General features: G+C 65.5%; 3 protein-coding genes across 3 annotated transcripts; 1 reads left to right on the forward strand and 2 right to left on the reverse strand.

The window, feature by feature from the left end:
- Positions 1 to 21: 21 nt before the first annotated feature.
- On the reverse strand, positions 22 to 11,339 carry CHLRE_14g615950v5 (uncharacterized protein). The gene is made up of 21 exons (XM_043070086.1): positions 11,192 to 11,339; positions 10,501 to 10,900; positions 10,219 to 10,284; positions 9,385 to 9,489; positions 8,855 to 9,067; positions 8,331 to 8,528; positions 7,858 to 8,019; positions 7,292 to 7,582; positions 6,790 to 6,961; positions 6,093 to 6,238; positions 5,797 to 5,887; positions 5,285 to 5,410; positions 4,911 to 5,068; positions 4,384 to 4,458; positions 3,288 to 3,410; positions 2,970 to 3,057; positions 2,651 to 2,712; positions 2,234 to 2,383; positions 1,821 to 1,987; positions 1,399 to 1,534; positions 22 to 1,105 (listed from the first exon to the last, which is right to left on the reverse strand). Exons 2-21 carry the CDS (start codon positions 10,873 to 10,875, stop codon positions 788 to 790), a joined length of 3,222 nt encoding a protein of 1,073 aa, XP_042916759.1. The 5' UTR covers positions 10,876 to 10,900; positions 11,192 to 11,339; the 3' UTR covers positions 22 to 787.
- A 136-nt stretch (positions 11,340 to 11,475) lies between these two features.
- Positions 11,476 to 15,327, forward strand: CHLRE_14g616000v5 (uncharacterized protein). Its single transcript, XM_043070087.1, has 11 exons — positions 11,476 to 11,818; positions 12,028 to 12,051; positions 12,162 to 12,209; positions 12,452 to 12,565; positions 12,775 to 12,854; positions 13,013 to 13,027; positions 13,320 to 13,383; positions 13,504 to 13,536; positions 13,826 to 13,912; positions 14,216 to 14,394; positions 14,949 to 15,327. The coding sequence occupies exons 1-10, from the start codon at positions 11,738 to 11,740 to the stop codon at positions 14,372 to 14,374; spliced, it is 705 nt and encodes a 234-aa protein (XP_042916760.1). The 5' UTR covers positions 11,476 to 11,737; the 3' UTR covers positions 14,375 to 14,394; positions 14,949 to 15,327.
- A 9-nt stretch (positions 15,328 to 15,336) lies between these two features.
- CHLRE_14g616050v5 (uncharacterized protein) lies at positions 15,337 to 21,725 on the reverse strand. The gene is made up of 7 exons (XM_043070088.1): positions 21,375 to 21,725; positions 21,206 to 21,260; positions 21,032 to 21,075; positions 20,434 to 20,646; positions 20,019 to 20,095; positions 16,774 to 19,793; positions 15,337 to 16,527 (listed from the first exon to the last, which is right to left on the reverse strand). The coding sequence occupies exons 1-7, from the start codon at positions 21,423 to 21,425 to the stop codon at positions 16,505 to 16,507; spliced, it is 3,483 nt and encodes a 1,160-aa protein (XP_042916761.1). The 5' UTR covers positions 21,426 to 21,725; the 3' UTR covers positions 15,337 to 16,504.
- Positions 21,726 to 21,847: the final 122 nt, after the last annotated feature.

Genomic DNA, 21,847 nt, shown 5'->3' on the forward strand with positions numbered 1-21,847 from the left:
ACAGGCGCGCACACGTGCGGCTCTTAGCGCTCCTTACATAGCAGCCGGCACCCTGGGGTGGCGGAGGCCCCTGGAAGACCCCGCACAGCGACGCACAACAAACGCCGCGTCGTTGGACTTCCCACTCACAGCCAGCCCCGGCGCCTGACCGCCCATCGCCCATCGCACCAACCCTCTTTGGGGTTTTCATGGCCGCTCACATGTCTCACTCGCAGCGATCCAAAAGAATTCGCACTCAAACAACGGAGTCAGGACGGCACGAATTCCAGGACAAATCAGCACTCGCCCATGTTCATGCCATCGCTCTATCCGCCCGCATCACCCATCGAACGATGCACGCGCACTGACGCCGCTCCTGATCACTCAGCCTTCAGCATACTCTGAATTTGACTGCGTCCCCGGCCATCTTCGTCGCCCAATAAAGCGAACGGCAGACACGGGCACAGCGCAGCTGCCTCAGCTCACTGCCCTATCAGGGTTCGTCTTCTCTCATCCTCTCATAACAAAACGGCATGGCGTTGCCTCGCCTCGCGCATTGCGAGCATGCCCTAACACTCACCGGCTCCCTCACACAACCCCTCTCGGCCTTTGGGGCCGTACAGGCTCTTTTGGCCCGTTTCTGACGCCTGACCACCGCTGGACTGCCGCCCTCTGGCAGCCCGCCTCCCTGTGGTCGCACCCGTCCATCACACGCCCCCTGCGCCCCCCCCCCCACGCCCCGCTTCCCTGCACCGCGCGCCTTCATCCGCCCACCACCACAGACCACCACCGCACCGCACCCAAATCTTTAGTGCTCCGCCTTCTCGTCCTTCTCCTCCTTCGCGTGGCACGACAGCTTGCCGTCCTTGAGATCCCAGATCTCAGTCGCAAGCGCGCCCACGAACTCGCTGTGGTGCGAGATCATCACCACGCCGCCGCCAAACTCCTTGATGGCCTGAGCCAGCGCGCCCAGCGAGTCGCGGTCGAGGTAGTTGGTGGGCTCGTCCAGCACCAGCAGGTGCGGGCAGTGCCACATGGCGGCCGCCAGCACCAGCTTGACCTTCTGGCCGCCCGACAGGCCGCGGATGGCGCTGTGCGTGCCGAACTCGGGCTCCAGACCGAAGTCCTGCGTTGGTGGGTGGGTGTGAGGAGGAGTGGGGAGCTTCAGCAAAGCAGCGTTGGTTTTTCAACATTGCAGGAAGCAAATGGCACGAGGATGCAGTACAGCTGAACGCTTCGTCGCCAGCAGGGATGCAGGGGGGCCATGCCACGCCTGTGCAGAGCGCTGTCTCCAATCCTGTGCAGCCGCCATGTGCCCCTGCTCGCCTCCACCACCGCAGCCCCACGCCCCGCCCACGCCCACGCCCACGCCCGCCGCCCTCACCCCCGACACCCCCCCCCGACCCCCCCCACACACACCTGCAGGTACTGCTCCACGCTGGCGAGCGTGAGCGGCCTCGCCGCCGCCTCGCCCTTCTCGGCGTTGATCTTGTCGTCCATCTCGCGGCACAGCTTCTCAAAGCCGCGCTCCACCAGCACCTCGCGCATGGTCCACCTGGGGGTTGCATTCATGATTGATTAAGGAGGACTTGAATCAGTTCAGGTTTGGTGATTTGGGGGTGTGAACCGGGTAGCGTAGGGTGAACCGGGTAGCGTAGGTGCTGCTGGTGCACGGATGGGCGTGACCAATGAGCAGCAGGGCTAGTTGGGTGGGCGGCGAGAACGGTGAGCAAACGCTTCCCGGCTACGCGACCCGGCGAGCAAGCATAGGCCACCACACCACCACAATGCTAGTGCATGCCGGCTACGTTGATGCTGGCTGCGCGAAGCGCCTCTCTCACCTGTTGAACTCGATGGAGGACAGGCCCACCCACTTGATCTCGTACTCGAACGACTTCTTCTTCTTGCGGCGGCCCAGCAGCTTCTCCAGCACTCGGTTCTGGCCGTCAATGACCCAGATCTGCTTCTTGATGGCCTCCTCCTCCTCGGGGCTCAGCACACGCGTCACCTGTTTAAGGGCGATCCGGGGAACATTTGGAGGCCAGTGGTGGATATGCCGTGTCAGCAGGACGGCGGTGAGGCACGGATGCCGCGGCGCAGCGGGCTGCGTATCAGGTGTGCATCTGCCCCCGCCACAACGCCACACCGCGCTCCTACTGCCCCTACTGGTTTGGTTTAGTTTGGGCTGGTATCTACAACCCCTCCCCCCACGACGTGGCGCGGCGCGGCGCGGCCACACCTCTCGCGCGCTCACCTTCTCCGCCTCCTCCTTGTCCTCGCCCTTGCCGTAGCGCAGGCGGATGTACTGGTTGGGCGTCTTGTCCAGGTGGTCCTCCAGGTGGTGCAGCGCGTGCTGCGACACGTAGGCCACACGCACGTTGATGTGCTTGTTGACCGTGCCGCTCTGCAGGCGGGCGGCAGAGGAAGGGGAGGGAGAGGGGTAAGGGGGAGGGGTAAGGGGGATAGCGATGAAGAGGGGGCATGTCAGCGCCAGTCAGGGCCATGGCGACCATCGCGACTCCGTTATTGCGCATGCCTTTTGGTTGCGCTGCGCGCATTCTGTGTGCATGCCGTGACTGCATGGCTACGTGCCACCGGCTGCTGTCTGTCACCCAAATTACTCAACGTCAATACTATTTATACTATAGGACTCCACACGGCCGCAACTCACGTCGGGCTTGAGCTCGCCAGTCATGAGCTTGATGAGCGTGGACTTGCCCGCGCCGTTGGGGCCTGCAGCGAGATCATTGGAAGAGGGGAGCAGGAAAGGAGTTGGGAAGGAGGACAGGAAAGGCAGGGCTAGGCCCGGTGACACAACGCAAGTCTCTGTGGTGCATGCTTTGCTTGTTGGTGATGCCTCTACGCGCCCAACCCTCACGTCGCCCCAGCAGCCCATAGCCGTCCCAACACTGCCTACCCATTCCGCAGGCCTCGACCCTCGCCAGCCACACAACCAGCCACTTCCACCCCCCCCTCTACAATCTGCTCACCCAGGATGGCCACGCGGCTGGACATGCGGCAAGAGCACGTGACCTGCTCCAGCTGCGGCTTGGCGGCGCCGGGGTAGCTGAACGTGACCTGCGGCCGCACAAACACACAACACATCAGATCATGCGCGTATAGCGAAATTGTTCCCTTTGTGTGTTCAACACAACACATCAGACCACCACGTGATATCTATCACCACCCTGACACGTGCACGCCCCATGTATGCGGCCATGCCCAAACGTTCACACGCGACAATATCAAGTTAAACCCAACACGTCTCGCATGCGCCCAAGTCGCTGCCGCTGCCGCCCCCAGCTCACCTTCTTCATGGCCAGCACGGGCTTCTCGCCCGACGTGACGCCGTCCAGGAAGGAGGGCTTGGGGAAGTTGAAGCGCAGGGTGGCGGCCGCCAGCGTGTAGTAGGACTTGGCCTCGGGCTTGACCTGTTGTGTTGGGTGGGTGGGCGCGTGCGCAGGCAGGTTGAAATGTATGTTACTTGATGTTGGGTGGGTGGGCGCGGGCGCAGGCAGGATTAAAAGTGTTACCGGTACTTGATATTGTCGATGACGGTCCGCGAGCGGGACCGCCGCTGGCCGGCGCCGCGGGGTGTGCGCCATGCGCCGCCGCCCATGGACGGACGTGCGGATCGCCAGCAGCAGCCGGGGATGGCCGTGGGTTATGGCGGCAGCAGCGTAGCGGGGCGCGGCCGCAACAGCGGCCAAAAGCGCCGGCGCAGAAGTCGCGGGACCGCAGCCGGTCGGCCACTCCCGCATCGCGCCCGCAGCAGCAGTGGGATGAGCAGGAGGATGGCGAGTGGCTAGGCGGCGGCAATCGGGCACTGTGGCAGACGGCGACAATGCCAATGGAGACGGATGAGGCCGTGCTGTGGCTGCCGCCGTGACTGCGGCTGGAACATCGGCATCGGCTGGGGTACCCAGCAAGGGTGCCTCAGCCGCGTGACCATTCCAGGAGTCGCGGCTGCTGGAATAACACGGTCTCATCCGTCTCCATTGGCATTGTCGCCGTCTGCCACAGTGCCCGACTGCCGCTGCCTAGCCACTCGTCATCCTCCTGGTCATCCCACTGCTGCTGCTGGCACGATGCGGGAGTGGCCGACCGGCTGCGGTCCTGCGGACTCCTGCGCCGGCGCTTTCTGCCGCTGTTGCGGCCGCGCCCCGCTACGCCGCTGCCGCCGCAACTCCCCCCCCGACATCCTCGGCTACTGCTGCCGGTCCATACGCCCGTCCATGGGCGGCGGCGCATGGCGCACACCCCGCGGCGCCGGGCCGCGAGCGGGACCGCCCTGCGACCTTGTGTAGTCTACATCCCGGTACGCATGCCCATTTCCACACACCGCCTCGCACACCGCCGCGCCCTCCGCCCTCCGCCCGGCTCCCCTTGTCTCCCCTCGCACACCTTGACGAACTCCGACAGGTTGCCGTGGTAGTACTTGAGCTTGCGCTGCTCGTAGTGGATGATGTCCGTGCACACCTGCGCGCGTTGCCGGTGGGACACAGAAAGAACGGCGTGTGTCAGAGCCGCGCGCGTACCGTATCCGCATGCTGCACCGTCGCACGAGCGAGCCTTTCCAGGGCCCTCCGCCCACACAAAGCACGCCCTTACCCAAGACGCCGCCTCCACCCCGCCAGCCCTCGCTAACCCCGCGCCCCATTCCGCGCTCGCCAGCCCCTGCCCAGCCCCCTCACAACCGCCCCGAGCCCTCATCACAACCCCTGCGCGTGGCCGTGGTTTGGCAGCCCTTCCCCTCCACCCCTCATGGAGTCATGGGTTCTGGACTGGCAAATATTTTACTTTGCGATTGGACTAATCCCACCCCCTCCCACCCCCACCCCCGACACCTGGTGTCTACTTCGCTACACTTCTCTGTACCAATCCTTGCAAGCCCCCAAAAAACCTCCCGCCCTGCCCGCCCGCGGCCTCACGTTGTCTAGGAAGCCCGAGTCGTGCGACACGATGCAGCACGTGACGCGCGGGATGACGCGGACCAGGTAGTCCTCCAGCCAGGCCACGTTGACAACGTCCAGGTGGTTGGTGGGCTCGTCCAGCAGCAGGATGTCGGGCTTCATGAGCATGGCGCGCGCTGCGGGGTGCGAGGGGTGAGGGGTTGCATTCATGATTAGCTAAGAAGAAGCGAAGGTTTTGGGTTTGGGAAAGCGGAGGCGTGAGGGGGAGAGGGAGGGAGTAAAGGGAAGGCGGGAGAGACCGGGAGCTGAAAGGAGAGCGGGGAGGCCGGCGCCATCATTCCCACACCAGCAGCACACTAACCACACCAGCACCGGCAGCACTCATTGCTCACCCAGCGCCAGCTTCATCTTCCAGCCGCCCGACAGCGAGCCCACTTGGTTCTTCTGGCGCTCGTCGTCAAAGCCCACGTTGCGCAACATCTCCACCACTTCCTCCATGCTGGGCGGCGTGGCCTTGACTGCGGGGGCGGCCAAGTGGCGATACACATACACACACAGGTGAGGGCGGAGGTGACAGGGTGGCGAGGATCGCGGCCGCACGACGATTGCGTGTTGCCACACACGCTTATGCGCGAGGCCGTGTCTGGCGCCTCGCCCTCCTCCCGCGCTATGCTTCCCCCCTCTCAAACCCTGCACCTGAGAACAGAACGCCTCTGCCCTGCACCTACACCTGCAACTGCCTCCCATCCGCGTGTCATCTTCCTAGTCTGGCCCCGTCCCCCCTCTCCCTCCCCCTGACGCCGCGCCGCCGCCGGGGGCCCTGCGCTAGCCTCCCCCTGCCTTCTCCCGCCTCCCCTGCTCCCGCCTCCCCTGCTCCCTCTATCCAGTCTGGCGCTCCCCTCACCCTGCAGCGTGGGGTCCTTGAACACGAACTCCACGATGGGGTACTCCGCCATCTCCGGCGCGATGTCCGACTCCAGGTACACCGAGCACACCTGCAGGGTCCGAAGCCGTTGCCGCCGTGTTAGGTCGCGTACTTGGCTCAACGCAGGTTGCCACGAGCCATCATGTCAGCTGCAGCCGTGCAAGGCTGCGTGGTCGCAAGGGCACCCTCACCTCGCTTCCACACTCCCACACCCCCGCACCCTCACGCCTCCCCGCCTCCCCGCCTCCGCACCCTCCCTGTCTCCACCCACCCACCTGGTCCTTGGGCGGGAAGCCCTCCACCTTCTCGTTGTTGATGGCGCGCATGAGTGTGGTCTTGCCCACGCCGTTGTGGCCGCACAGGCCGTAGCGGCGGCCGCGCTTCAGGCGCAGGCGCGCGTTGTTCAGCAGGATCTTGCCACCTTGGGTGATATGGGTGGGGCGGGGGGCAGGGCGGGAGCGTGGTCAGCTAGGAGGGCTGGGGAGGAGACACGGCGCGCTTCGCAGAGACGCGTGGTGGCGCTAGTGGACTTTAGGATTTGCTTTCGGCCGGTGAAGGTGCGGGGCAGTGGCTCAAAGCCAAGCATGCCTCACAGACATTGCTGCACATCCTCTGCTTGCCCGGTGATGCATATTGGTTTCTTTGAGCCCGCTGTGTTGCTACTGTACCCTACCTAGCGCGCTAGAGCCGCTGCCATCGGCATAGGCCCCGCAGCCCTCTGTACGCCGTCCCTCTGTCGCTGGCCCCAACACCATCCACCGGAGCTGCTACGCCGCCGCTGTCCCCGGCGCAACGCCCACCCCGTGCACGACCGCGCGCAGCCGCGAATCCCAAATCGTCCTGCTGACCAATCCAAGATTCAAGATCGCCGTGCTCGCTCCAACATGCGCCCTGTGCTCTCTACCCTGCATGCGTTCTAAGCGATCCCCACCCCAACCCAGTGTGCCCGGCCCGGAGCCCCCTCACCCCCACCATAGGCCAGCGAGAACTCGCAGTTGCACAGCACGTCCTCGTCGTCGTCCGACAGCCCGTCGTCCACCACCACGTGGCTGGCTGCCTCGCACTGCTGGCTCCAGGCCTCAGCCACCTTGGCGGCGGCCTCGTCACCGCCGTCCAGGAAGGACAGCAGGAACGGCTCAATGATCTGCAGTGGGGTGGGTGGGTCAAGGAGTGGGTTGTGAATACCAGCCCAAACTCAACCAAACCAAGCCAAACTGGGGTGGTCGGGAAAGCATTAGGGCGCCGCATGCGTGCCAGGGCGAGGGCGAGGGCGGCGGTGCACGGCGCTCGTGCCGCAGACGTGGGCGCAGGCTCAGCGGGTGGGCTCAGCCCAACCAGGACCTGGTCAGTCGCACTGTCTCCCCAGCCTCAAGCCCTCGAACGCCTCCTTCCACCCGCCCTCTTCCAGTCCGCTGCGTGAGTCCGCCGTTCATTCGCTTCCGGAAGCCCCACGCCCCTGCAGGGCCGCACACACCTTGTCCTGCCACTTGGCCGGGTCGGTGTTCTTCTTGTTGACCATGACGGTTGCGATGGCGGCGCAGTACGACACCGCCACGCCCATGAGCGGGTCGCCCGCCACGTCAGCGCCGTTGGCGCCCAGCACGGCCGTCAGCATGGCCTCCACCTCCGCCTCCTTGAGCACCTTGCGCTCGTCGTCCTCCGCCATGCGCGCCGAGTGCGCCGCCTCCGCCACGCGGCGCACCGTGGTCACGGCGGCGGCGCACACGGAGCGGCACTCCGGGTCGGGCGTCTCGTTGGCGGCCGCCTGTGTGGGTTGGACGAGAGCAGGTACGTGGGCGGAAGAATGTTGCAAGAGGACCCGGCGATGCGAATGTACTCTCCCAATCTCGCATCATCCACCCTGTTGCCTACTATCGGCACCGTAGTCCGCTGCAGCCGGCCGCAGCAACCCCAAACTAAAGCCATGTAAACCCGCCCAAGTCCCCGCCCCGGACCCTAGCCCCGGGCCCGGCCTGGGACCCTAGCCTCCGCCCGCCCCCCCCCCCTCCCAGTCACACTCGGCGTCCCCCTGCCGCTCACCTCCAGGCGGGGCAGCAGCTTGGGCAGGAAGGTGTCAGCATCTGCGGGCACCAGCACCAGCTTGGACATGTTGGCGATGATGTTGGCGGCTTTGCGCTTGATGGCCGTCTCCTCCTTCAGGCCCTTGATCAGCAGCGGGCACATCACGGCCAGCGCGGGCGCCTGCGGTGCGGTGGACGTGCCAGGGCGCGAGGGGCGCGAGGGCGCGAGGGGCGCGAGGGGATTGTGAGCAGGCAGCGAGGGCGGGCGTGACGCCAGGATCTGCCGAGGTCACATGCAAGTCGCGGCCATGCCAACAGCTGCGCCTCCGCTTTCAAGGTCGAAGTGAGCTCGGCATCTTCATGGCTCGCATCCAATCCATCCAAGCACTCCATCACGTGCCCGGCTGTCACCCCAGGCAGCCATGCAGCCATGCATGCATGCACGCACACACGCAGTCACGCGCGGAGTCATGCAGTCACGCGGCCGCGCACCTCAACGGCCTGCACGAAGGTGGTGCCGGACAGCTTGAGGATGGCCTCGGCCGTCTCCTTGGGGTTGCGGATGCAGGTGAGGAAGGAGGGCACGCAGGGCGCGATGTCGCGGTTGCCGGCCAGCGCAAAGGCGCTCTCGGCCGCCGCCACCGCCGCCTCCTTCACCTCGTCACGGGCATCCACAATGCCGTCGCTCACCTGCGCATTGCATGGGCAAGGTGGCGGAAGTGCCCAGCAGTGAGAAAACGTGCCGCCCTCCCCCTCCTCAGCGTTCGTGGCCTGACCAGGCCTGTCCATATCTGCCCCCCGCTCCCGGCCGCCCTGCCCCGCACCTCAGTGCCAATGCCCCCGCACCCACCCTAGCCCTAGCCCCAACCCCCCACCCCAGCCTCCGGTCCCCCTCCCAGCCCATGGCCCTGTCCCTCCATCCCATACCCATACACATACCGCACCCCCCTACACATACCATACACACACATCCCCCCCTCCACCACCCCCCCTCTCACACACATGCACGCACGCACCACGGGCACGATGTCGGGCAGCGCGGCCTGCACCGCGTCCGGCGCCGTCTCGCACAGCGTGGAGATGATCTTGAACGCGCCCTCCTTGCACTGCCACTTCTTGGCGGGGCTGGCGCCCGACAGGATGGCGGGCATGCAGCGCGGCACCGCCTCCGGGTGCAGCAGCCGGGCCAGCGCCTGGCAGGCCTGGTCGGCGGCGGCGCGCACGGCGATCTGCACGTACGAGGGGAGGACAAGTGGAGGAGGGAGGGACACGAGAGCAGAAACTGTAAGGAGGTGAGGAGGTGGCGAGTTGTGGCACGCAGCGTCCGGTGCTGCCACCACAGGTCCGCGTCCTGCCGTGCTGCGTCCTGACGCTCACACGCCACAACCCGCCTGTGCGCCGCCACGAAGCGGCTTGCGCCGATCCGCGCATGTCAGCCCCTTCGGCCACTGTCGCACTGTCGCCCTGCCGCACGTAGACTGCTGCAAGACAGGCCCCCCGCCGCCCCCCGCACACGCACACGCTCCCAGTCCTTTCTCCCCCTTACCTTGTCGCTGAGGCGCTCGAGAAACACGGGCAGCATGGGCGCCACGAACGGCTCCACGGCGGTGCCCACGCAGTCGCACAGCGCCGCGTACGCCAGCAGCGCGGCCTAGGAGTGGGGATGGGGGCGGCGAGAGCAGAGGGAGAGAGGGAGGTTGGGAGGCGGAGCGTACGGGCATGTCAGCGGTATGTGTACAGGGTCGCGCGCGCGGGCGACCGCCGCCGAGCACAGCGCGGACGCAGGCTATAGCCTGTCTAGCGCACGCCACGGGCCTTTCCGTCTTCAACAGACATCGCAATCTAACGCTTAGCTGCGGCGCGCCTAGCTGTCCCACGCTCGGCTGCGGCCTTCCGCTGCAACCTCACGTGATGTAGGAGGCTAATATCCGGCCCACGCCGCGCACATTTCCACGGCCGCGTCATCTACAGTTTGGACTAATGCTGCCCTGCTTCTGCCTGCTTCTGGCTTTCCTTCGTGTTTCCCCCTCAGCGCTGGCTGCTCGATATGATGCACCGCCAACATCACGCCAGTGTATCCTCGATGCCCCACACCGAACCACCCCCCTCCACAATGCGACACGACGACTTGGCCTTGCAGCCGCCCAGACTGTAGCCCATTCAGCCCTCCGTGTATCGCATACCCTGGTCAACATGTACGCTTTGCAGCTCTTGGCCCCGCCCACATTCCCCCCGGTCCAAGCGCTCTCCAGCCCCTCTCCCGCCCCTCTCTTGCCCCTTTCTGACCCACAAACCTCAAACCGCATCCGCGGTAAGTGACCCACAACTTCAATGCCCTGCCTGCAAGTCCCTGAGCCCCCCCCCCCCATTGCACACACACCTCACGGGCCACGGCGTTGTTCTGGTCATCCGCCATCAGCGCCAGCTGGTCGCGTAGACCCGACGTCTGTTCGGCAAGTAACGAAGGGCAAGTAACAGAGGGCGTGAAACATATGGAGTGGTGAGGAGCAGGCGGAGGAGCGGTGAGGGCCGTGCGGCGCAGCGCCCTGGCAGTTGCGGCACATGTTACCGTGGCCGTTAGAGGAACAAGCGCACGCTAAGCACTAAGCTTGGCAGCACTCCGCATGTGCACCAGAAAGCGGGTTACTTTAGTGTCCCTCACCTTAAGCACGCGCACGCCGCGGGCCTTGACGTACTCGCCAATCTCCTTGGCGGCGTTGTCACGGCTCACGCCGCCGCGCGACGCAGCGCTGGCGCCGCCCGCGCCCCAGCCGGATGCGGCAGGGGCTGCCGCGGCGGGGGCGCCTGCCGGCGCGCCAGCGCGCATGATCTTAATGCCACCGCTGGGGGCCGCAGGCTTGGCCGCAGCCGCGGCTGCGGAGGCGACCGGCTTGGGTGCTGCCGCGGCCGCTGCCCGGGGCGCCTCCTCCTTGCACGCGAGCGACAGGCGGTCCATCAGGTCATTAATGGCGGCCACCTCGGGGCTCATGAAACCAGCTCCCGGCGCGAAAGGCGCCGCGCCCGGGTTGAAAGCCATTGTTGTTGAAAGTCCAATCACGATCCTGCGGATAGGAAGATACCGGGCGCGCAGGGCATCTTAGATCAGTTCCAAAGTTGTTCTGGATGCGCTATAAATCTTTCGTGGCAGCGAAGGGCTTGGGAGGGGCGCGATAAGGAAAATTGGGCGGCGGTGATGGCGCCACAGGGCGGGTGCACACAGCAGTCCTAGCACCCAGCATCTCAATTACTCGTCTAAGAACATTCACAACAGGAAATAATAGCAATAAGCACCCAACAACTGAGGTGTATCGAGATTTCTCGCGGGGGTCCGTTGCTCCGGCCTCTGAACGCACCTTGGCAGTAAATACTTCTATGAAAAGCACTACTCCTCCTCACAAAGTGCTCAGACGGGCAGAAAGATGCGTTTAGGTTGAGTGGGCGTGGCTTAACGCCCGTGGCAGCTCGGTATTGAAGCGTGCAGCCTATTCCTCAGCACTTAAGCTGGGCAGACTAACCTATGGAGGCGCGCCGGCTGCATATGTCCGACGATTGCGACCGTTCGCATGCGATGGGCGCCCGGTCGCTTTCTTGAGTCCCACTGTACAGCCCAGTTCAAAGCTTATTTATGGTAGCCGGACTCACTCTGTACATTTAAGTCAGGCGCTTGACCAAATTGGCTTGAGGCGCTGCAACATCCTTGCGCGCTTCGTCTACCTGAGCTTGCAGCATCTAAACCACATACGATAGCAACAATATCTCCAAGTGTAACATTCTTTACTGGTTGCCAAACGCGGGGGCTCGCCAACAAACCCTCACGTAGCGGCGCGGGTCGGCAGCGGTGCTGTGGGCCCCTGGAGGTGCGGCGCCAGCCGCGCCTCGAAGTCCCCGCCGCTGCACCCATGTCGCGTGGGCCGTCGGCCAGTAAGGATGCGGCCGCTGAAGTGGTCGGCCTCGCATCTAAGCTGGACGAGCTATATAGGGTGGGGTCGTAGGTGCCGTCGTGGGCGCGCCGCATGGGGCGGAATGCAGGGGTTACGCACACGGGGGACACGCCCGGGGGTTACGGTACAAAACGCACTGGACGTTGTGCGTCGCTCACCGCAATAATCCCCCCACCACACCTCGCCTTGCCCAACTCATGTAATGCAACTGTGGTCATGCATGTGGTACATCTGTTTCAACTGCCCAGGGCTTCGCACACCGTTTCGATGGGGTGAGTCACCCGCTGATACTAGGCTCATACCAGAACGAGTGCGCGTCGGGCGGGCCTGCGCTCTCATCCCCATCAGCTTGACGCATGAGGATTTCCAAACGCCCATGCAGGTGCCTGAGGTGACTGCGCAGGAGGTGCACAGCTGGGTGTCAGAGCAGGTGAGTTCTGGGCAGTGATGCGACAAGCTCATGTGACGCGTTCGTCGCGCTTCGCCATTGGCGCCGGCGTTGGCGGCGCGGGCGAAGGGGGCTTGGTGGGGAAGCGCAGGCACGGCCCCATCGGCCATGAGGGAAGCCCGTCTGCGCCGGGAACAGGAATCCTGCTCTGTCCCAGCAACGGCCTCGATGCCTGCCATAGGGTGAGCCTTACATCGTGACTGTACTTTGTGTCTGCCCTGCAGAGCTTGCGAGACCCACAGCAGGGTCAGGGCCAGGGTCAAGGGCAGGAGCAGGCAGGGCCGTCGGGGGCTCCAGCAGTGGTGCTGGTGGACGTGCGCAGTCACGCCGAGCAGCAGGTGTGTGTGGGGAAGCCAGCACGCGAGCGCCTGCGTGCCGTGCCGTACCGTGCCGCGCTCCCGCGCCGTGTGCTGCGACAATGCGCCGCCACCCCAGATGATATTCTTGTCGTACGCCATCGCCGTCACACCATGCACAGTCAAACACGCAGCCGCTCACCGCTGACGGGCTGCTGCACCACCGCGCCACCCACGGCCGTAATGCGCAGGTTTCTGTCCTGCCGGGACCCACCACTTTGACGCAAAAGCAATTCGAGGCGCGCGGCCCAGAGAGCTTCCACGGCACCAAGTGAGAGTACCTGATGACGCATGTTGATACTGCGACGAGGATAGCCGTGGGCGGCCTGGGCCGGCAGAGCTCGTAATTGTTTCAATCCGTGCCCTCAGTCCCTCGCCGTGCGGCATCCCCTAGTAACATGTATGCCCGCCGTGTGTTCCTTGTCGCAGGGTCGTCTGCTACTGGTGGGTAGGGGCAAGGGGCGCGGCAAGACCGCTTTGACGCGCAGCACGGCTTGAGCTGGTTTGCACCCTGCGCATAGCCAGGGCTGGCGCTCTTATCTGGTGTACAGGGCTGTTTCAAGCCTGTGTTTTAGCCTGAGTCAGCGGAGAGGGTCTACGCTCTGGCTGTGTGTCCTGGGCGCTTTGTCCGGTGCTATCTGTGTTCGTGCCGTGCCATAGCTTGCGTGCACAGTATCGCTCACACGATGCCCATGCCCTCCCTTTCCTCACCTGGCCTGGCTTTCGGCACTCGCAGCACCGCCGGCTATCGCAGCGGCGTGTACGCTGCCAAGCTGCGGCGGCGACACCCGCACCTGCAGGTGCGTGTGGCTGGGCGGCGGAGGCGGCACGAGCTGTCCACACACACAGTGTTCACAAGGAGGGTATCACGGTATGATACTAACACCGTTACGCGCAATCCCAACCCAAACGTATTGCAGGTTTACAACATGCGGGGAAGCATTCTGGCCTGGGTAGGTCACCGCGCCCGTGCCCCGCTTTCGGCACCCCGTGTGCTCACAGCATGTTTTGACTCGTGCGCACCGGCAGCGCCTCCCGACACGTGACGAAACCACTGGGCTGCGCGCGGGAAATGTACATTGTGCATTTGGTAGGCGGGTTGGCTTGCAAGCAGCCCCGCCTGGGCTTGGTAGCTGTCCGCTGGCGCCATTGTCATGCGTACGGCCTTGAGCCCATGGCGCGCTCCATCCACGCCTCCCCCCTCACTCATGTCGGCCTGCCACTCCATGGTCCCGGCGGCAGACGCAAGCCGGGCTGCCCCTGGCGGACCCCCGCGATGGCTCACACACACGGCGGGTGCACGTGTACAGCCACGACTGGGCGCTGCAGGTGCGCGTGGGCGGCGGGGGACCCGGGGAAGGGCTGGCAGCAGCGGCAGAGGTCAAGGACCGGAGGGGATGGGGAAGGCGTTGGCGTTGGGTGGCGTTGCAGCAACCTGCCCGCATACCGTACAGCACTTCAGTCGCGCGCCCCGGAGCTGCCGTACATTCTGACAGCATTACAGCCACCGTACAGGCCACTCCCCGGGCACCCTTGCACGTGGCCTCGCGTCGCCCGCCCATCCACCTTTCTCCGCGCCAACCCTTGCGTGTACGTCGCATGAACCTGCACGAATCGCATCCCTTGTCGCAGGGCGACGGCTACGAGCCTGTGGTGTTCCGGCAGCCCATCATGTCGCTTGCGCTGGACGCCGCGGGGTCGGCGGCGCAGGGGCTTTTGCGGGCCGTGACTGGAGGCCGGCGGCGGCAGCAGGCGCAGGCGCAGGCACACGAGCAGGAGCAAGCGAAATAGGAGCGCCAGCACCCCTGCAGGTGCGGGTTCGCTGTTCAGGGTCGCGGGACATGGAGCGGGAACAGGCAGACGGCATGCTAGCCCTGCGTTTTGTACGTCGGTGGGCGGTGCTAAGGGTAGCACTTTGGAATGGGCTGTGTGTGAGGATAGCTAGCTAGCCATAATTCAGCCTCCTGACCTGGGTGCTGGGCAACCTTGCTTGTTCGGACTGTCCCTTCTTGTAATGTCGCATTCATAATTCAAGTGCCATGCGCCTGCAACACTGCATGTCACGATTTGGCGGGTGACCGGACCTGGCACGGTTCGTGTCTGCCTCCCTCCGGGGCGTGGTGGACGAAGATCCACAATAGCCAAACAAGCTCACACGGCCAGATTAAACTGCATATCCATTAATTTATATCATTCAACCTCTCCTCAAGCGCGCGTGTCTTCGCGAAGCGCCGAGGTTGCGATACACGCACGCACTGAGCGAGCTTGCTGGCGCCGTTGCGTAGTGTGCCTCCTGTCTTATTGCTGCCCCTCACGCCCTTGCCACCGCTGCTGTGCCATGCTGCCCGCATCTAACCCACCGCAGGTCCTGATCACCAACCAGACCGCCAAGGCTCTGGCTCTGACCCGCTAAACCCCCAGCTAATTTATCGGAAAACTGGCGCGCCGCACGGGTTAGCTAGCTCATGCATTGTCTGGAGGCGCATCCTGGTTTTTCCCACGCACAAGGGAGTGCTGATGCGGTATGCTCGCCATCCGCTTGCTACTTTGGGTTGGCTGAAGTACTGCTGCTGATATTCTTGATTCTGAGGAAAAGGCAAAATTGCTGCGAGGCACAGCGTGAGCAGGATGTGTGTACGTGTGTGGCTGGGGCACTGCAGGTAGGCCTGGGGCGTCCTGCAATGTCATTTCGTGTTCCAGTCGTGCGCTGGTCGCATGAAAGGCGCGGCTGGCCGGCTGCGTAACATGGAATCCTTCAACATTATTTACAAAGCCCGCAAGTCACAACGACTATCTGAGTCCCACCCCGCCCGCGGCCTGCCGCGGCCCGCCGCCCTTCGCCCCGCCCATCGAGCCTATGCCAGCTCGCGCCGAGCCAGCGCACCGTCTTCAGTTTGTGCGAAAGGCACCGGTGGCACTAGTCCTTCCTGACAATTGTTAATCCTCGCACAGCCCGCCAGCCGTCTGCATGGGATCCGTCGCTTTCCCTCGTCCAGTCCCTAACAGTTCAGTCCCTCACCGGAGTCACGCCATGCCGGGTCGCCAGCCCAGTCTGGTCCTCAGCATCGCACACATGGCACACACCGTACAGCAGCGCCGGCCATGGGCTCGCCTAAAGGCTAGGCACAACGCTCATCACTCGCTCATCAGTCATCACAAACAATGAGGTCTCGCTCCTTCCCATGCACCCAAGAACGATACTGGAATCCACGCGGCCGCCTAGCTAGCCAGCTGCCGCACGCCCCGTGAACGGCCCGCTAAATTCCAAGGAGCCACGCACCTCGTAAGCCCGACCACGCAGCCGCGCCCACACAAGCCCGCTGCCTTCCACGGAACCACCTCGAAAGCCCCGCCCACACGGCCCCATCGGCCCATCCCCACAGCCCAGCCATCGCAGCCCCGCACACGCAGCCCTGCTGCTGCTGCCTGCCTACGCGCGCAAGGTGCCGCTGGAGCTGTAGCGCGTGCGCCAGGCGCCCAGCGCCGCCGCCAGCGCGCCCACCACCTGCGGGCTGTACTGCCACTCCGCCATCACGGGAATGGCGGCGGGCGGCTGTAGCAGCTCCGCCTCCTCCTCCTCCTGCTCCCCAGCGCCGCACAAGGGACGACGTGCTACAGCCGCCGCCGGCTGCACCGGCGGCGGCTGTGGTCCGTGCTGCTGCGACGGCGCTGCTATTGCCGTCGCTGCGCTGGCACCTCCTCCCAAGTAATAATCCCTCCTGCTACCGCTCCCAGGCGCCGCCGGGTCCAGATGCCCCTCTGGCACGTTCTGTCGAGTCGGCGTGGGCGTGGGCGGCTCGCAGCTGTCCGCCGTGGCACCTGCCGCTGCATGGCTGGCAGTAGCAGCTGCAGGGGCTGCTGCTGCAGGGGCTGTAGCACCGTGCCGTCCCTCCTCACGGCGGTCACTGGGCGTTGCGGCACCTAGGCCACCTGCATGAGGCCGCCTGGGCAGCAGGCGGCAGACTCGGTCAGTCCCTCTCGCGGCCCATTCCAGAATAACGTGCGAGAGTGCGTACGTGCGTGGGTACTGCGTGCATAGCAAGTGCCGCAAGGCAATGTCGCATGCAACCTATGCGATTCCAGGAGCCATGCCCCACACACCCCAGCCAGCAGGGTGTGTCAAGCTCTCCAGCACGCGTGCGGGGATACAGTAATGCTAGCTAGGCGCATGGGATTCGCACGCAGCGCACCTGTGGCGTGGTAGTAGTCGGCGGCTGCTGCCGTGGCCGGCGGCTCGTGGTGTTGATAGTAGGCGGCCGGCCCGGCGGCGGCGGCGGCGGCGGCCAAGGCTGGCGCCAGGGATTCACGCCGTACATGGTTTCGGAACTTGAATTCCTCCTTCTTACGAATCTGCTCCAACATCTGAGACCGCATGTCGAATCCTGCCGGCGCCACTGCTGCCATGTGCGCCACCGCGGAGGCCACTGGCGGCGGCGGCGGCGGCGGCGGCGGCGGCGCGGGCGGAGAGCCAGCAGCACGGTACTCCACGCCAGCTGGCATGGGTACCAGCGGCGGCGTTGGGGGACTGCTGGGCGGGTAGTGGCTGGCCGCCTGGGCGGTGGCCGGCGGCGGCGCAGACTGCGCATCCCAGGCGCCGCCAAAGCTGGGCATGCTATGCTGCGGAGGATGCTGCGGCTGCTGCTGGTGGTGGTGGTAGCCGTGCTGCTGCAGCGAGCGTGTGGAGCTACGGGCAGTGACACTGCCGCCGCCGCCCACCTCGCTCCCGCCCTCGTGCAGCATCCGCACCAGCGTCTGCTGCATCTGCACCAGCGTTGCGCGCTCCTGCTCACGCGCCGCCAGCGTGGCTGCGGCACCGGCAGTAGCCGTCGTCATAATTGTGTGCCGCGCGCTGGCGCTACTGCCGTCGGCGCCGCCGGTCGCGTACGGCAGCCCCGTGCCGCCAAAGTCTTGCAGCGGAATCAACTGCTGCTGCTGCTGTTGCTGCGGCGGCGGCGGCGGCGCCGCCGTGTGGCGCGCCTGCTGCTGCTGGGCGGCAGTAGCTGCTACAGCCAAGTCCACCAGCGCCGCCTGCACGTTCGCCACCGTCTGCTGCAATCCCGACAGCCGGCCCTCCAGCTTGTCTGCTACAGCCGCTGCCGCGGCGGCGGCTGTAGCGTTGGCGATGGCGGCACTGCTGCTGCCGCGCGGCGGCTGCCCGATGGCGCCGTAGGTACCACTGCCCCTGTGCGGCGGCCCGGCCGCGGTGGCGGCGGCAGCGGCTGCAAGGTATCCAGATCTCAGCTGCTCGGAAAGGATGTCCAGATGCTTCAGGCCTCCCGATCTGATTTGCGGAATGCCGCTCATGCGCAAGGGTATCGGCGGCCCGGCGGCAACGGCCATGGCGTCAGCAGCGGAGCCGTAAGATCCAACGGACTCCGGCCGGTGCCGGCCGCCGCCGCCGCCGCCGCCGCCGGCTGTAGCAGCGGCTGGGTGGCTGTAGCTGGGCCTCTGCATGTCAGCCGCCCAGGTGACACCGCCAGCTGCAGCCGAAGGGCGGGCTGCGGCAGCAGCCGCCGCCGCCGCGGCGGCGGCCGTTGCGCGACGGCTGTGCGCCACCGCCGCAGCCTGCGCCGCCGCCGAGGCCCGGGCCTCCTCCCTGACGCCGGCGGCGGCAGCAGCGGCTGCCGCCGCCGCCAGCGTCTCCGTCGCCCGCTGCGCCAGCGGCGCCTGATGCGTGAGGTACGCCTCCATCAGACTGGCGCTGGCATCATCATCGCCGCTTCCGGCACCGCCGGCATTGCCGCCCCCACCGTGCTCATTATAGCTGCGCCCGTGGTAGTATCCACCGGCGCCGGCGCCGCCACTGGCAAGCCTGGATGCGCGCGTCCCGCCGCCACCGCCGTCACCACCGCCGCCAGCACGGGTGTCACTGGCACGAGGCGGCGACTCGACACGCAGCGGCACCGCCGCCGCCGTCGGGCGCCGCGACCGGGCCGCTGGCGGCGAGATGGAGTTGCGACGCGGCGGTGGCGGCTCCACCGGCATGGCCGAGTGTTTACGAACATTGCCGACGGCGGCGCTGGACCTGCCGCCGCCGCCGCCGCCGCCGCCTTCCCAGCCATCTGCTCCGTCAAGGAGCCGTACTGAGGCCTGGGTACGGCGGCTGCGCCCGCCGCCGCCGCGTTCGGTAGCAGCCTGGTCCCCGACCCGCTCGCCCCGCCCATTGCTGCCGTCACGGTAGTGGTCAGCGTCATCCAGGCCCTGGCGATAAAGGTGGCTGCTGCCGCGGTATTCGCTGCCGTCGTCGTCATCGCTGGGGCCGACATGGTGGCTGTGCCGCGGCCGCTCGTGGATGGTGGAGGGGCGCTTGTGGCTATCGGCGCGGCCCCTGCTGCCAGAGGCGGCGGCAGTGGCAGTGCTACGGCGCACGTGCGCACGGGAGGTCCTTCCATCACCGACGTTCCCGTTGCTGTTGCCGTAGTCATCATCGCGGTACGGCAGCTTGTCGTCTGAAAACCTCGCCACGCTGCCGCCGGCGCTGCTTCCCCCGCCTCCACCTCCTCCGCCTCCGCCTCCACCGCCGCCTCCGCCACCACCACCGTCGTGCTCCTCCGACATCAGCAGTGGCTCCCGCTCATCGTCGCGGCCGCGTGGGTGGCGGCTGTGGCTGGTCGGCCGACGTGTGCCGCCGCCGCCCTGCCGCTCGCCGCCCATGGCCGCCGCAGTCGCGTCAGAGCCGGGCCGCAGGCCAAACGAGAACTCGCTCCGCCGCAGCGGCGATGAGCCCTTGCCCTTGCCGAGGGCCCGCGGGCCAGGCTGCGCCGGCATCTCTGAACGACTGGCGTGCTGCCGGTGCGGCGCGTGCTGTCCCGCCCCGCCGCCGGCGGCTGGCGCCGCCGTCATGCGGCGCGTGCGGAGCACCTCTGCCGGCTCCGACGCCGCATGAGACGACGCCGTGTCAAAGTCGTCTGCTCCCCGGCCGTGGCGGCCGCGGCGGCCGCCGCCGCCGCCGGCGTCGCTGGCGGCGTAGCGGGCCTCATCGTCATTGCCCATCGACAGCAGTCGGCTGCGAGAGGAGCGGCCGTTGGCGTCGCCGTCGTTTGCAGCGGCCGCATAGAAGGAGTGCTGGGCATGGTACGGCGAAGCGGCGGCCGAAGCGGCGGCGGCGGAAAGCAGGGGCGAGGCGGCTGGCATGCCGCTAGGTCGAGGTGATGCAGAGACGGCGGCGGTGGTGGGGCGGCGGCTCGGGCCGCCAGTAACCTCCTCCAGCCTGCACGTGGCCCGCATATGGAAGTGTGGCCGGGAGGTTGAGGTTGGGGTGAGGGCGGGTAGGCACCACACATTGACAGGCTGACAGCGAATAGGCGCCATACCGTAGTTGCACGCAGTGAATGCAAAGTTGGTCATGTGCATCACCACCATCACAGGCAGAAACAACGTGCGTTTTCATCCTCGATCCTGCAGCCCCTTAGGCAAGGCTCACGCCCCAGCCCACCTGCCCTCCTCGTGCAACCGTGCCAGCAGCTCGGGACGGGGGATGGCGGCTTGGCTCAGAGCGCGGAACCACAGCGACTGCGAGATTGCGAGGTGCAGGGCGAGGCGAGGGCAGAGCGCGCAGGATTGGGAGCATGAGCGGGGGAGCGGAGACGACTGGTGAGAAGCGACGAGAAGCCGGCGGTGGAGGTCACCATCGCCCGCGCCAGGCACTAGCCCGGATAACAACACCCAGCCCCTTGGTTGCGGGTGCAGCAGCTCTCTGCGTCTCCGCATTCCAGCAAGGGAGCCGAGCCGGCACGGGGCACGGGGCACATGCTGACACCCTTACAATGGAAGGATGCGGCTACAGCTCGCCTTCCCCCGGACTCGCACCACCCCGGCACCGCGCACCGCACACAGGTAGGCGCACCTACCTGCAGCTCCTCGCTGACTGCGGCCACGGTGAGGTGCGGCCTGCTGGCGCCGCCCTCCGCCGCCTCAGGTGGCAGCGTGATGGTCAACGCAAAGGGTTTCTCCCCTGTGCGGTTGACCACGGTACGGCACGCCACGCTGCTCCCCTCCAGGGCAATGAAGCCGCGCGGCCTGACGCCGCCGCCCTGGCCCTCGAACCAGAAGAAGTTGCTGCCCTGTTTCATGTCGGTTGGGAAGGATTGAATGGAAAGAGGTGAGTGACCTAACCGACTAGTCGGTTAGGTTGAGTGTTATGCGTTTGCTGTGGGATGGGTGCGGTTGGGTTGATTTGGGCTGGGAGCCTGGGAATGGGGTGCCCACACAGCGGCGGCGGGCGGCTGCGCAAGGCACGCCCGAAGGGCCCGGCACCTTAGAACTGAGCGGCCGCCAAGTAAGCCGACGGAATCCTTGCTATGCATATGCGCGCCTTTTTGCGCTTGTCCGTAATTATCAACGAGTGCACAACGCTTGCTTGGGCACGGGTACCGGTTAGCGTCCCTTGCGATGCCCGCATTAACATCGCCTTGAAGTCGTCCGACTGTCAAAAGCCCGGCAACGCACCTTGAGGATGAAAAAACGCCTCTTCCATGCTGTACTCCTGCGACCTGCGAAGTACGCGTGCGCCCCGCAGCCGGCAGCACGCAAAGCGGCCCCGTGAGTATCCGAGCAGGCGCCATTGCCAGGAGAGGAAGGGCCACATGTAATGGGAACTGCCTCGCGGCCCAGCTTGCTCACCTTCTTTGTCGAGCCATCCAGACAGGTCAGGCGGGTCCCAGAGTAGCGCCTGGTCCTGCTCATGAAAACGGCGGGGCGCCACGCATTGACATCCTGATGCGGCCTGACTCCATTTTGCTTATCCACAGCATCAATCATCGTTCCTATGCCAGAATACCGCAATGCTCACCCTTTCCTTCGCTGAGCCACCCCAGAAGGCGCTCGAGCAGCATGGCAGCATTCTGGGTCGCGTTGGTTCCGTGTGCTTTTGGTGCAGCAGTTAAGTTCAAGCTATCCACGTGAGTTATGGTACAACAATTATACTGGCTGTGGTCGCATACGGGCGCGACGCAGAAGGTAGTCGCGGGTGACTCTCCGTCTTCTGTCGCAGGGGACGACCGTGAATCCAATTGCGTCACACGGTATAGATAGCCACTGCCTATGTGGATAAAGTTATTGTTTCTACGACTGCCTCTGCAACGAATTTCAAGAAGTCGACGTCGGTGCCAAGGCAGTCCCCTAGTATGCATGCATTAGGTATCAGTTAGGAATTTGCTTCGAAGTGTCACGTATACAAATGAATATCTGTTCATGCTGGTCTCTCGACTACCTGCAACATGTTCGGCACTTGCGGTGCCGCAGCATGGGCCATGCAAGGTTTCA

Source organism: Chlamydomonas reinhardtii, chromosome 14, assembly GCF_000002595.2.
Source record: "Chlamydomonas reinhardtii strain CC-503 cw92 mt+ chromosome 14, whole genome shotgun sequence".
NCBI lineage: Eukaryota > Viridiplantae > Chlorophyta > Chlorophyceae > Chlamydomonadales > Chlamydomonadaceae > Chlamydomonas > Chlamydomonas reinhardtii.